The sequence below is a fragment of the Pygocentrus nattereri genome, chromosome 28, assembly GCF_015220715.1.
Source record: "Pygocentrus nattereri isolate fPygNat1 chromosome 28, fPygNat1.pri, whole genome shotgun sequence".
NCBI lineage: Eukaryota > Metazoa > Chordata > Actinopteri > Characiformes > Serrasalmidae > Pygocentrus > Pygocentrus nattereri.
Window position 1 is genome coordinate 17725247 of NC_051238.1, and position 12858 is coordinate 17738104.

At 38.1% G+C, this 12858-nt stretch overlaps 1 protein-coding gene and 1 non-coding gene across 2 annotated transcripts; one reads left to right on the top strand and one right to left on the bottom strand.

Annotated features, from left to right (window-relative positions):
* Positions 1 to 1393: 1393 nt before the first annotated feature.
* On the bottom strand, positions 1394 to 10277 carry depdc1a (DEP domain containing 1a). The gene is made up of 12 exons (XM_017693432.2): positions 10038 to 10277; positions 9445 to 9710; positions 9211 to 9343; positions 9001 to 9122; positions 8668 to 8798; positions 8513 to 8560; positions 7953 to 8090; positions 6546 to 7427; positions 5091 to 5263; positions 4623 to 4796; positions 2735 to 2920; positions 1394 to 2617 (listed from the first exon to the last, which is right to left on the bottom strand). The coding sequence occupies exons 1-12, from the start codon at positions 10083 to 10085 to the stop codon at positions 2477 to 2479; spliced, it is 2442 nt and encodes an 813-aa protein (XP_017548921.1). The 5' UTR covers positions 10086 to 10277; the 3' UTR covers positions 1394 to 2476.
* Positions 10278 to 12197: 1920 nt separating this feature from the next.
* On the top strand, positions 12198 to 12270 carry trnar-ccg. The gene has a single exon. It is a non-coding gene; the product is annotated as a tRNA-Arg (tRNA).
* Positions 12271 to 12858: the final 588 nt, after the last annotated feature.

Sequence of the window (12858 nt, forward strand, 5' to 3'; positions counted from 1 at the left end):
TGAGTTTTCATGAACAGCAGGGCTCTCGGAGCACTCTAATTACAAAATGACAAACACACTTAGGAGTTGAGCGATAGAAAGTCTTAAAGATGTGAAAGAAATATCATGGAAAGTCCTGTTTCTTTTTGGTAGTTGAACAAAAAGCATGAGGCCTTCAGATTCTTTAACAGTGAAGGAACATTTTGGAATGTTGGAATGCTGAGAACACATATTAAAAGACTGTTTAAAAACACTTTATTTAAGTAATGGAATGCACATCACATCTTAATGTTATCTAAAAGGCTTTACAAATTCATGGGTTATGCTTTGAAGTGTGGAAACCTATCTATGAATGGGATTGCAGCCACTTCTACCAACCTCATAAAAAGTAATTACCAACAATGTTGACCCATTAGAAATATTTAGTTTTAACTGTGGGAAAATGATTATGAAATTTACCACAGCAAACAAAATCACAAGGCAGAATTAGCACAGTTCACCAATATAAATGGAGAGTGTGAGGGGTGTAAAGAGACATGATTAATCTCACTTTTTGTTCACCCTCCAATAGATGGATAATGGTGTCAACCAAGGTCAAGACAGCATGTAATATATTATGAGTTGGCACATGCTTTAAATTCAAGTGATAGTCGTTGAGGATAAGATTTTAAGATGCAGGTATTAACAACAAAACTATGCCAGTTAGGTGACAAAAGACAGGCCAGTAGTTTTATTTACAAGAGGTTTATTGCATAGTACAAATCAGTAGACATTCTACATTAAAACAGTATGTTAATATTTGTTTGCTCATCTGAGCATAATAACCAAATACATACAGTGCATGCTTCCAAAAAGCATCACTGTAACACTGACTTCAATAGCAATAATGGATGATTTTTGTGATCATACCACTAGGAGAATGAAAATTCATTTTTGTAAACTTATGCACAGAATTTCAGTCTTAAAACAAGCAAATTAAAAATGTTAAAAACAGTGTGTGAGTGTGATATACATACATACATACATACATACATACATACATATATACATATACATATATATATATATATATATATATATATATATATATATATATATATATATATATATATATATATATATATATATATATATATATATATATATATATATATATATATATATATATATATATATATATATATATGAGAGACAAGATAAGATTGTCAATATAAAAATCTACCAACCGCTAAACATAACACTTCAATGAACATGTCTGACATGACTGGCAGCAGAGAAAAATCACTTCTATCCCAAAGTAGATTCAAAGGTTCACCCACTTCTCACTTTCAGGAATGTTTCCATTCAGAAACCATAAGCCAAATGCATAAGTTGCCCGATTTACTGAACAGTGCACTGAATCAAGCTTAAAAAAAAAAAAAAAAAAGAAGCTGCCAAAAGAAACCTGTGGTCAAGAAACAAACTTTTAAAGCATGTTAGTTTCAAAATAATTACATACTGGAATTACACAGTGCCAATTTCAGGCAGAAACATGACATTACTGCCTTCAAAACTGAAAAACTTCCCAATAATGCATACCAGTAAGAACAAGATAAAATCTGGAGGGCAATCATTTACTTGAGGAGCTACGAAAGGGGAAAAACAAATAAAACAGAGCAACAAATAATGTTACTACATTGTTATAAACAAATATACCTTCATTGGTTAAAAGCTCTTCATTTAACTACCCAAGCCAATCCTGCTATTAACATCCCATGTGATTTTCAACTGTTTATGGTCCCAGTTAGTGTTTATTAAAATGGCTGAGGTTCCCAAAAGCATCACAGATAAGATCATTTTAGGAGGAAAAGACAAAACTGATCTTGTATTGATAACTAACCCAAGGCTGTTTTATAGCTCCCAAGAACATCTTGCAATAATTTACATCTCTGAAATAAATAACACATAAAAAAAAAAAAAAAAAAAATACACAAAAAAATACATAAACATATACTTCAACCCTTGTAAAAAGGCTGTAAAAGACGACGTGAAAAAACTTGAATCCCAAGCAATAGTTTCAAATCCCTGACACTGCACAAACATCATGGTCAATTCATAGAGGGCTTGTTGACCACCCAGTAAACCTTCAAATACATTAGAGCAAATATCACACACACAAAAAAAGTAATCTCTTTGACAGAGGTCTTCGAATCTGGACCTTCAATCCAGTTTTCAGTTCAGGATTTTGTAATCACTAATAGTTAACTGAACTGTCAGTGTAGCTGATTGTTTACCTAGTGTCACACCTATCAGTAATGTCAAAATCCAAGACCAGAAACTGGATTCAAGGTCTGGATTTGAAGATATCTGCTCTGAAATGTAGGATTCTCTCCATAAGAGTCTGAGAACCACTGGCATACATAGAAACCAATGACATAACTCCCTGAACTGCATATAATGACAAGAATCCCTTATCTCCATAACAACCATGTCTGTACACACACACAAAAACACAAATTCAGTTCCGAATACTGAAAGCTTTAGTTTTCTTTATGCTGATTAGAGGTGGTTTTATCTTTGGTTTATCTGAAAAAAGCATCACTTCACTCTCTGTGTTGGGAAAGCGGCGACTGTAGATGTCAGGATACTCCTTCTGAAACTAATGAAAGAAAAATGTGCGTCCAGAGCACATTTACAAATATGAAATAATGCAGACACATTCAGACGGCCTGTATTTATTTGAGAATGTCACTAGAGAACACATTTTCTACATTACCATTTTAAGTTTCTTCTTCTTCTCCTTGACAGACATGGTTTTATCCTTAAGGATGCTCTCCAGCAGGTCTGCAATGGCTGCCTGAGACACAGACAACTTCTGCTCCTCAAACTCTTGTGTGCTTATCTGTCTACAGAATGAGTAGGTTGGCATGGCAACACCAGAACCTATACCGGAGTGTCTTGTCTATGAGAAACAAACAGGACAACGTTTAGATCATTAATCATTAACTCAGTTTTGACTTTAGCAAAAAAAAAGTAAACCCCTACTTAAAAGGTCAATATCCCTTAAAATAAGACATTCGTTTAAGAAAAACCTTTGGTTGGAACAACAGAACTGAAGCACTCCGTGTATGTGGTGTTTAAAAGGAAAGAGCCGGTTGGTTAGGCTGTGGTTTGTATAACAACCATGCTACCTAGCTAGTGTAATAACTAATCCATCATAAAGCTGCACTGTGTGTGATTACTTGAAATAATTTTCCTTATCCCCGGCCGGGTGACCGGGGTCCTCTCTGTGTGGAGTTTGCATGTTCTGCCCGTGTCTGCGTGGGTTTCCTCCAGGTTCTCGGTTTCCTCCCACAGTCCAAAGACATGCAGTCAGGCCAATTGGACATGCTAAATTGCCCCTAGGTGTGAGCGTGTGAGTGAATGTGTCTGCCCTGCGATGGACTGGCGACCTGTCCAGGGTGTATCCTGCCTTCCGCCCGAAGACTGCTGGGGTAGGCTCCAGCTCCCCCCCGCGACCCTGACGGAGAAGCGGCTTAGAAAATGGATGGATGGATGGATAATTTGCCTTATAGGTCAATAGGCAAAAGAATCTGCTAAAATATGGTGTTCACGCACTGCTGCTAGTCTCCCCAAAAATCCTGAAATAATCATTCAAAAGTCAGAACCATCAGGGAGTTTTTACATTTAAGGAGTTTAAATGTTTTACTGTGTTTTAAATGTTAATACAGTACAGACTCAGCTTAATATTATTACTTACAATTCAGACAGGCTGAAATCGGCTTCTTATTTGCCAGCTTTGTCGAATTTTCCCATTCTACCTTAAACGGTGCCCGAGTGCCTCAGTGGCCTACAAACAAGCCGCCGCTGAACAAGCAGCCACTTCATCTTTGTGTGATTTATGCTATCAAAAATATCCTACCTACAGTTTTATTTAGAGCTCCATCTATAAAATATGCACTATGGTAGAATGTTTCAACAAGGTAGCACAATTTGTCAGAACACTGGCAAGCTGAAAGGGAAAGTGACAGAGCTTGGGCTAACACCAGAATCAACACTGGAATGGCTTTTCAGAGGTGGCAACAGCTCCATTACCTGAAGGGATTGAGGAGTGAATGATGCCGAATTGGCTTTTACTTGCTGCACAGGCAAGTTATGTTGGTTGTTTGCTAACTAGCTACTAAAAAACAGCCCGCCAGTCTTGAGTCAGAGTCTAGTCATGTCTCAATTTTTTTGCCTCATAATGGCCCACTTTAGTGACATTGACACTTCTTTGAGAAATAGCCATAGACTTCAGATGCAAATGGCACATCTAGCATTAACTCTAGACCTTTTGTTTGATCAGCTGCACATACATGTACTTTTATCTGACGATTGTTTAACTTTGGAAACAATAACAAAAAAAAATCTGTGTCCAAATATTGTTAGAACTGCACTCTTAATCTCCAAATATTACCAGTAAAAGGAACACAGCATTCTGGTGAGATGGGTGCCCAGGAATGACAAAGAGCATTTCAGAAGCATGTCAACTGCCCACTATTTGGACAGCGCAGTTCTTGTCTGTGGTAATAAAATCTAACAATGGCGTTGAAGGCTAGATTAATACTGTATGGCGTTTTTGATAAATAAAGGCTGTGTGATGTAGACAAAGCGTGTCATGTTACCTGTGATCTGAGGTAGGCAATATGATCCTCAACAGCATTGCGCAGGTACACTGGCACCTGGAGTATCTCCTGATGATGGTCCATTAGAAAAGACAGTAGCCTGGTGGCCAATAGCTCATCCAGATCTACTTCCTCTTCACAGCATAATACACAGCGAGAGAATGTTTGCACCATCTACACACACACACACACACACACACACACACACACACACACACACACACACATTTCATCAGTATATTACAGAAGCATTTAGGACAGACTACTAGCAGAAGAGAAGTAGGCACAGCAAATGCAAATACTCTAACAAAGAAAATACCAACTCAAAAAAGGGAAGTACAATAAGTTCCCTAAATATAGAGAACTAAATCTAACTACTACTTCATATGATTTGTCTAAATTTAACCATTATATAGTGCTTATTTGAGAGAAGGCAGAACTGCAACTATGCAAGGCCATGTCCCTCACCAGTGTGCGTGTACCAATAACGTCATGAAGCCGGGGCATGTCCACATTCTGGCTCATGCGGGACATCATGCGCAGGAGAAGTTGCAGCTTGCGGCGGGACGCAGGAGGCAGAAGAAGTGTACAGAGCTGCAGGGCTTCAACTGCAAGACGCTCCAGTGCAGGCTGCAGTAACCCTGCAAAACCCAGCAGTCAAGTAGTAAAGAGGGACATTTTTCATAGTACTGTAATACAACACAGGCAAATAGAACTTTACACTCAAACTGGGAAAACAAAGTTGTCATACTTCATGTAATCATAATGGCCAATCATACAATACATACTCAGCAGTCACCAGCACACATTAGTTATACAGGCAGAGATTAAATAATTGAAACCCCCATCCTAAACTGCAGCTTTGTGGAAGTAAATTCAAATTTGTGGTTTTCAACTTCCTTGTTCCATTGCTGTATATCTCAATTATTATTTTATTTTAATAAAATGTGTGTTCAGTTAGGTCATTATGGGTTCATAGTCCTTTTTGATGTTGCATTTGACAAATATTTTTTAACCTGTAACTACAAGAATACTTTCTACATCAAATACATTTCATGTTACAAACTAATACACACTACTGTTTGGAATTACTTGCTATATTAATAACTTATTCAAAAGCATGGGTTGAACTTTACATTTACATTTCTAGAAATCCTTGAACAAATGAATGAAATTATATATTGATCTCCACTTTTAATATGATACATTCTAGATATTAAATTTCATCAAACCTTAAATCTCTACAGTATGCAGCTTTATTTTTTTGCATTGCCTAGTACATCACTAACTATTTAACACCTGTGTAATTGCACGATTAGCATATTTTTACACATTTATCCTCAAGCCAATTTGCTTTGATATTGTTTTAACCTTTGAATGCTAGTGTTTTCACATTTACAGCTAAAATCACACAACTAAATTATAGTCATAAAAAAAAAAAAAAAAAAAAAAAAAAAAAAAAACCCACCTATCTACAAGTCATATTTAATTATTATTCCAAAAGTTTAACAGGGTTTCCAATATTGTTTCTGCATGCATGACTAATGTACACAAAAACAAGATGCATCTGCTGCATGAATGGAGAATGATGGCAAATTGTTTATATTTTCCTTGCGCACAAACACACCCAGCATACATTCTAAAAATAAATATCTGTTCATACATTCCAAAAAAAAAAAAATGTATGATGTCTAAAAAGACAAGCTGAAATAGATGATTTAAAGCCACTGAGATCACTAAAGAACAAGACGCACAACTGAAAAATAAGAAATTATTGGGAAAATGAATGTTAAATGGATATTAATATGTTAGCATGAAAATGTTGAAATGTTAGAAATACACACACACAAACATGGCCACATATCCAAAAACAACACAAACACAGGTAAACACATGCTGTGGACAGATGCATGCAGGCCTTACTTTGCTCAGGACTCAAGTGGCGTGCAACAGAGGACACTGAGGGGCGAGAGTGCACAGGCTTGCACAGGTCCAGTGAGCTGTGACAACGTCTGGTAATGGTTGGCCTTGTGCTGACATCCAAGCAGCTTCCATGCAAACGGACAAAGCCATTTCCTCTAAGGCCAATGGTGGAAGAAGAGAAGTCTGGTCTCATTGTAATTTCTGCTACTGGAGCATTGATGCTGAAGCAGCTTGCAGACATTTCCCTGTGCTCTACAAGGTCAAGGCAGTTTCCAATGCTTCTAGGGCGAGCTCTGACAGCTCTCTGGTCCTCACTGATTAGATGATGTTGTGAAGACAGATGTGAACTTGAGCTGATGCTGCTGCTATCAGTTTGTGAAGGATGGACATTAGGATGAGTCTCACCTGCAAAGGTCTTGCAGGGCACGAGAGCCATGGAGGAAAAACTGTAGCACTCAGGTTTAGTGTTTGCTACAGAACTGTCTTGAGAGGATGAACCCTCGCTACTGTAAGTCCTAGTCAATGCGAGGCTTTCCACAGACCTGAAGAGCTCACCTTTTGAACACGAATCACTTGATTCATCCAAGATTCTCTCCAGAGAGCAGCTCCTGGGTCGAAATCTGTTAACAGGAGCACCAGTGGAGCGTGCTCTTGAGGATGCTGCTTGGGTCTTTATTCTAGACATGAACACTTCTCTCATAGGCGACTCAGTCTCCTCAAAGGCCTCTTTTCTTATCAAGCTGAGCAAGAGGCATTCTGTAGATCTGAAAAGGTTGGCATTGTTCAAGTGAGGGGCTTTAGCTGGTTGAGGACAGCTTGGTTCTTCCAGGTTTTTACGCTTTCCACGTTGATTTCTTGGAGCTGTGACATAGCCACACAAAACTAGCAAAGGACCAGACAAAATAACATGAACGATAAACAAGCAAGCAGACACTGGTAAAGAAAGGAAATACTTGGAGAAAGGGCACATAGAACGGTTAGTTTTTCCACAACAAAAAAGCAACAGAGTAAAAGAAAACTGTTAATTGTGCAAAATACCAATTTGTTTTCAGATGAATGAAAGAGAATCAAATATCAACCATTATTGCATCCCCCTATTCTACTGCCATCTTTCAGCATGACAAGCATCTGCTTGACAATTTGTAAACAAGCTTTTTGACATTGGATTTCATTTAGAGGGATGAAATTTAAATGTTTTATTTTCATAGTGAGTATGAAGCAATGCTGAAACAGGCAGGTTTCATCATTCTTCACAGGTCACATCATGTTAGAGACAACAGAACTATTAAAAGTGGAATCCATAACAAAATCAAACTGGTTAAATGTGTTACAGTAATTCAGACTGTGGCAGACAACACAACTGAATATATCAAAAGTTGACAAAAGCAGAACTTTGCGCACACATACCCAAAACGTTAACAAATAACTCATAGTACTGAAAGGTAAGCAGTGGTTGAGGAAGGCTGTAGAAGTAGTCAGACACAGTCTTGAAGACATCCCTCTCAAAGCCTGGGTAAGATGGCTGGTTCGAGTCAAACTTCGGCCCTTTAGTGTCCATAAAAAGCCAAACAAAGTCAAATCCACAATTGTTTCATTAAAAAATTCATTATTCTCAATATTACACAAAAAAGTGAGTTTTTACTGAAAATTTTAGCACGTGAAACACGCAACTTACAACAAAGTGGTTGGTATCATTACAACTGAAACTGCAATGTTAGCTTTAAAACTACCATAACGCTCTCCTTTAACACAAGCATAGCACATTACCCAAAAGACAGCATCTTCAATTTAATATGGTGGAAACAATGTTAGGCTATATGAATGTCATCAAATGATCCTGCTGAATAAACTAAAAGAAATAAGTCAATTCACTAGAGATTTTGTCTCAGTGTATTTGTTCTAATAAAACAAAACGTATTGTGTAGACAAAGTGCATCACTAGAGATTTTAAGTACATTCATACTTACAGTTTGCAAGACATTTCATGGCTGACAAAACCCAGTGTGGCAAATCCTCTATGAAAAAAATTAATTAATAACAATAAAACTTACAGCATATCAACAGTGACAGCCTAATTCGGCTACTGTTATTGTGCGTTTTATTATTATACACATTTTCCCACCTGTCTTATCATCTAGGGTAACAACCCCATGCTTGTTGACCTTGGTCATGTTATACACAATGAAGGAGGAATCAACTTGTGTGGGATTCAAAACATCTTCTAGAGATGGCAGACCTAGTAACTTCTGTAAACTGAAAAAAAGAGAAATACCACGATATTAATACTGAGAATTACAGTCATAACACATAAGCCCCTGACAGTTCACCCATTTACTTCTACAGTTTTTAGCACATAGGTCAATGAGGCAAATAAAATCAAGATTCACAGTACAGCTTGAACCATTACAAGAATAATTAGCCATATTTCCGTTCAAAAGTAAACAGCAGAACTTACTGTGTTAAGGTTACATTCTTCCAAATATCCTGAATGCCTTCCTCTGTGATATCTCTGCAGTTCACAGTCTCTTCTGAATGTGTATCAGTTGTTGAATCTTCTGCTGCTGGAGAGTTGTCCTCCTGTGGGAAATGATACATCACAATAGCATAAAAACAGAAAACAATGGAAGACAAATGAAAACCACCAGGATGCTGACTCAAAACTCACTTGGATTTCTTTGTCAACCCTCTTGGAACCTCTTAATTTGAAGAAACCCTCTCTGTCCTTCAAAGACACACTTTTTTTTCTTACGCCTTGGGGACCAACAGGAATAGGCTTCAGAGGGGATGTTGATGGAAACCTGCAAAGCATTCTACTGTAAGTACGCGGTAGACATTTTCACACAGAAAACACATGCAAGACGCGTGGAAACACAGTACAGCATAGTTAGACTAACGTTACCTGTAGAGCTGACTGTTGTCCTCCAGGTCCTCAATACCCCATCGCCCCTTGACATCTTCAATAACGTGATTTTTGAAGAACTTCTTCAAGAGCTGAACCGTTTGATGTCTAGTGACATCTGGTCCAAAATTACTGTTGTTCCTCAGAAGTTCGTGTAGCCAGTCTACAGCTGAAGCCGCGGTGAAGCAGTTTGAGTAAACCTTGAAGTGCTGCCGATGCTTTCTCAGAGGCATGCCCGCCCGAAAAAGCTTAGTCACTTCATTCCACTGCAGATACACAAAGAAAAGAAAGTTGACAAAGTCAAATTCACCGCTAGTCTAACGTTTGCTGCTAACTTTGCTAACTAGCTCACACCAACAAGTTAACTAACCTAACCAGCTCTCCTCTCCGGAACATGTTCCACAACGATTTAAACTCACGGGGATTACGACGTGTATTGAAACTAATACTACACACAAGGTTATTTGAATAATACATACAAACCGAACTGCATACAAGGCGCAAAGGTGCTTTTCAAAGAATGCTTTGATGCTTAAAACAGCGAAACAGCTACGCTAACTAACTAGCAAGAAAGCCTAAGTTTACTCTCTTACCAGTTTAGTGGCCCTGTACGGACCTGGGGTGATAACATGCGACTCCATTGAGACCACGCCACGGACATCCGAGGAAAAGCTATTCTTTAGCGATATATTTAAAAAATAACTATCTTCCGTTCAAGGCCGAATGCGGCATAACGTCCCCAGTCAGAATAAAGACACAAACCAAGACTCCTATTTGTTGCACGTTGACCAGCAGTTTCTCACAGCAAGCCTCCTGCTTTTCAGACCAAACGAACCGTTTGAAATTGTGTGGCCGTCTCCCGGAGCGCTGTGATTGGATCATTCGTTTAGACACGTGATTGAGATGCCCCGCCCACCGCCTTTGAAGCGGCGTATGACAGTAAACACAACACCGGAAAAACCTTCACTTCGGCGCTCATGAGCAGCATTTATGTGCTGTTGGTAATCAATTCAACTTTATTTATAATGCACAGGACCAGAAGTGGGAAATAATAAAATGAATTTTAAAAAAAAATGAATAAATATGAAACATCTTGTATGAATCAGTTCAAATTATTGCACACATAATTATTATTATTACACATATGAACAGTACTGTTTGGTATTGAGTATTGCACAGATGAACCACACATTGTGAATCATACACTGAGGGAGTTATAGAGTTTGAGGGCCACAGGTGAGAATGACTTCCTGTTGCGCTCTGTGGTGCATTTTGGTAGAATGATTCTTGCACTGAATGTGGTCCTATGTCTCATCACTGTATTATAGAGTGGGTGGGAGCCATTGTCCATAATGGCCTGCAGGTTACACAGCATCCTCCTCTCTGACACTGCCATCAGCAAGTCCAGCTCCACACTCACAACATCATCGGCCTTGCGGATCAGTTTGTTGAGTCTGTTGGCGTCTTCCACCCTCAGCCTGCTTCCCCACCGTGCAACAGCATAGAGAATAGCACTTGCCACCACAGACTCACAGAAGATCCTGAGCATAGTCCAGCAGATTTTGAAGAACCTCAGGCACCTCAGAAAATAGAGACGACTTTGGTCCTTCCTGTAGAGTGTGTCATTGTTCTTAGCCCAGTCCAGTTTATTGACAATATACACTCCCCAAATTAGTTGTCACACATAATCTGCATATTACAATACAACAGTCTAAAAGCAAATAAAAGGGCAAGTATTGCAAATCCATTTCAGTAGGCGCCACTGTAGCAACAGAAACACCATCATATTCTACTGGGTTCAATTTATCAGACATTAATTTGGCATATGTGTTTTTTTATCACTATTTCTGAGCAGAATTGTTCTGTCTTCTATAAATTCCACACTCTGTAATTTTGTTCACACTAATGTTACTTCATAATTTACTGTAGGCTGTTACACTCTACTCATTAATGTTTCATATCTGCTTTTATTGTATAATGTTTAATATCCGGTATTGCCCCCAGGATTTGCACAATAGTTGTCTCATTATTCCCCTCAGCATTCTGTTCTTGCTTCTCTGCAATATCTGTTTGATTACTAACATCTTTATCCAGGTATTTCTGTTCTTGAGGTTTACATGTGATTTACATCTTGTGGTAAATCCACTGAGGTCAAGTTGGTGTATTATTCACTTGTATCTTTGAGCCATCATTGTCTATATGCTAACGGTATTCCTGAAGTGTCTTACAGTTTAGAAGGGTTTTCTTCATGACTGAAAATATTCATCAGTCATCCATTCTCCAGTCATTCCAGTCAGGTTGTTGCTATTGGAAAACTTACTGATGCTCTTTAACAATGGACCAAACAGTTGATTTTGATATGGCTGATGTATATGGCCACGTCAGTTTAATTTATTCAGATATTTACTTGGACGTAATGCTTCCTTAGGGTCTCCATCAAGAGACTCGTAATGTAGTCTAAAAAGCCCAAACTGTGAAAAAAAGCATTGCATTACATTTAAATATGCTGTGCAGCTGGTTGCTTGATTCCAAGATGGCTGGTTGTGAATCTAATCTGTTTTAAGAAATGTTCCAATCAAACTAACCTAATGTTTATCTGCTCAGCTCACTGGTTAAAAAGCACTGTTTACACTGATTTAGCAATGAATGGTGAAACTATAAACAACATCTATTCAAAAGTAAACTTTGTTTATTTGAATCTGTAGAGACAAATGCAATAATGCCTTGGTAAGCTACAATTGGTATGCTGAAGTGGCCCAGTGGCCTAATGGATAAGGCATCAGCCTCCGGAGCTGGGGATTGTGGGTTCAAGTCCCACCTGGGTCGTTGTTATGGTTTCAGGTCAGGCATTTGATTGTGAAGTCAATTTCCTAGACACAGATTAAGAAACTAATAAGTATTTCCAATCTTAACTTACCTCTTTGATGTTGTTAAAGTAAGCATTTGAAAATAGTTATTGTGTTTGAGATGAATTATGAACAAGACGGAAATAAACAGATGTCAGTTCTGTCTGTGTGGTGTTGATGGAAGCTAACTAGGGAGAGTCATGGGTGTGCAAATGTGTCAGTTATCTGAATCTGAATCTGAAAAGATTTCTAGGCCCCCCTGAGCCATGGACCTCAGTGTGAATGTCTTTCTTACTACAGAATGTCAGTGTTACAAACCCCGCAAGCAAGGCAACCTGAGATTACAGAACTTAAGGGTTCTATGTGGTGATTTGGGCAAACTTTTGTTATGCATTTGTTAAGTCCAATTTTATTTAAATTTGATATTTTTACCAAACTATGCCTTTCAATGTTTATTATTTTAATAATTAAATGGCCCTTTTGAGTAGGTGGAGAGTGGAAGGTTTATTCCATTTAAACCTGTGCTAATTTGTTTTGGTGGTTTTGTAAAGAGAAGTATTTAAAGTAG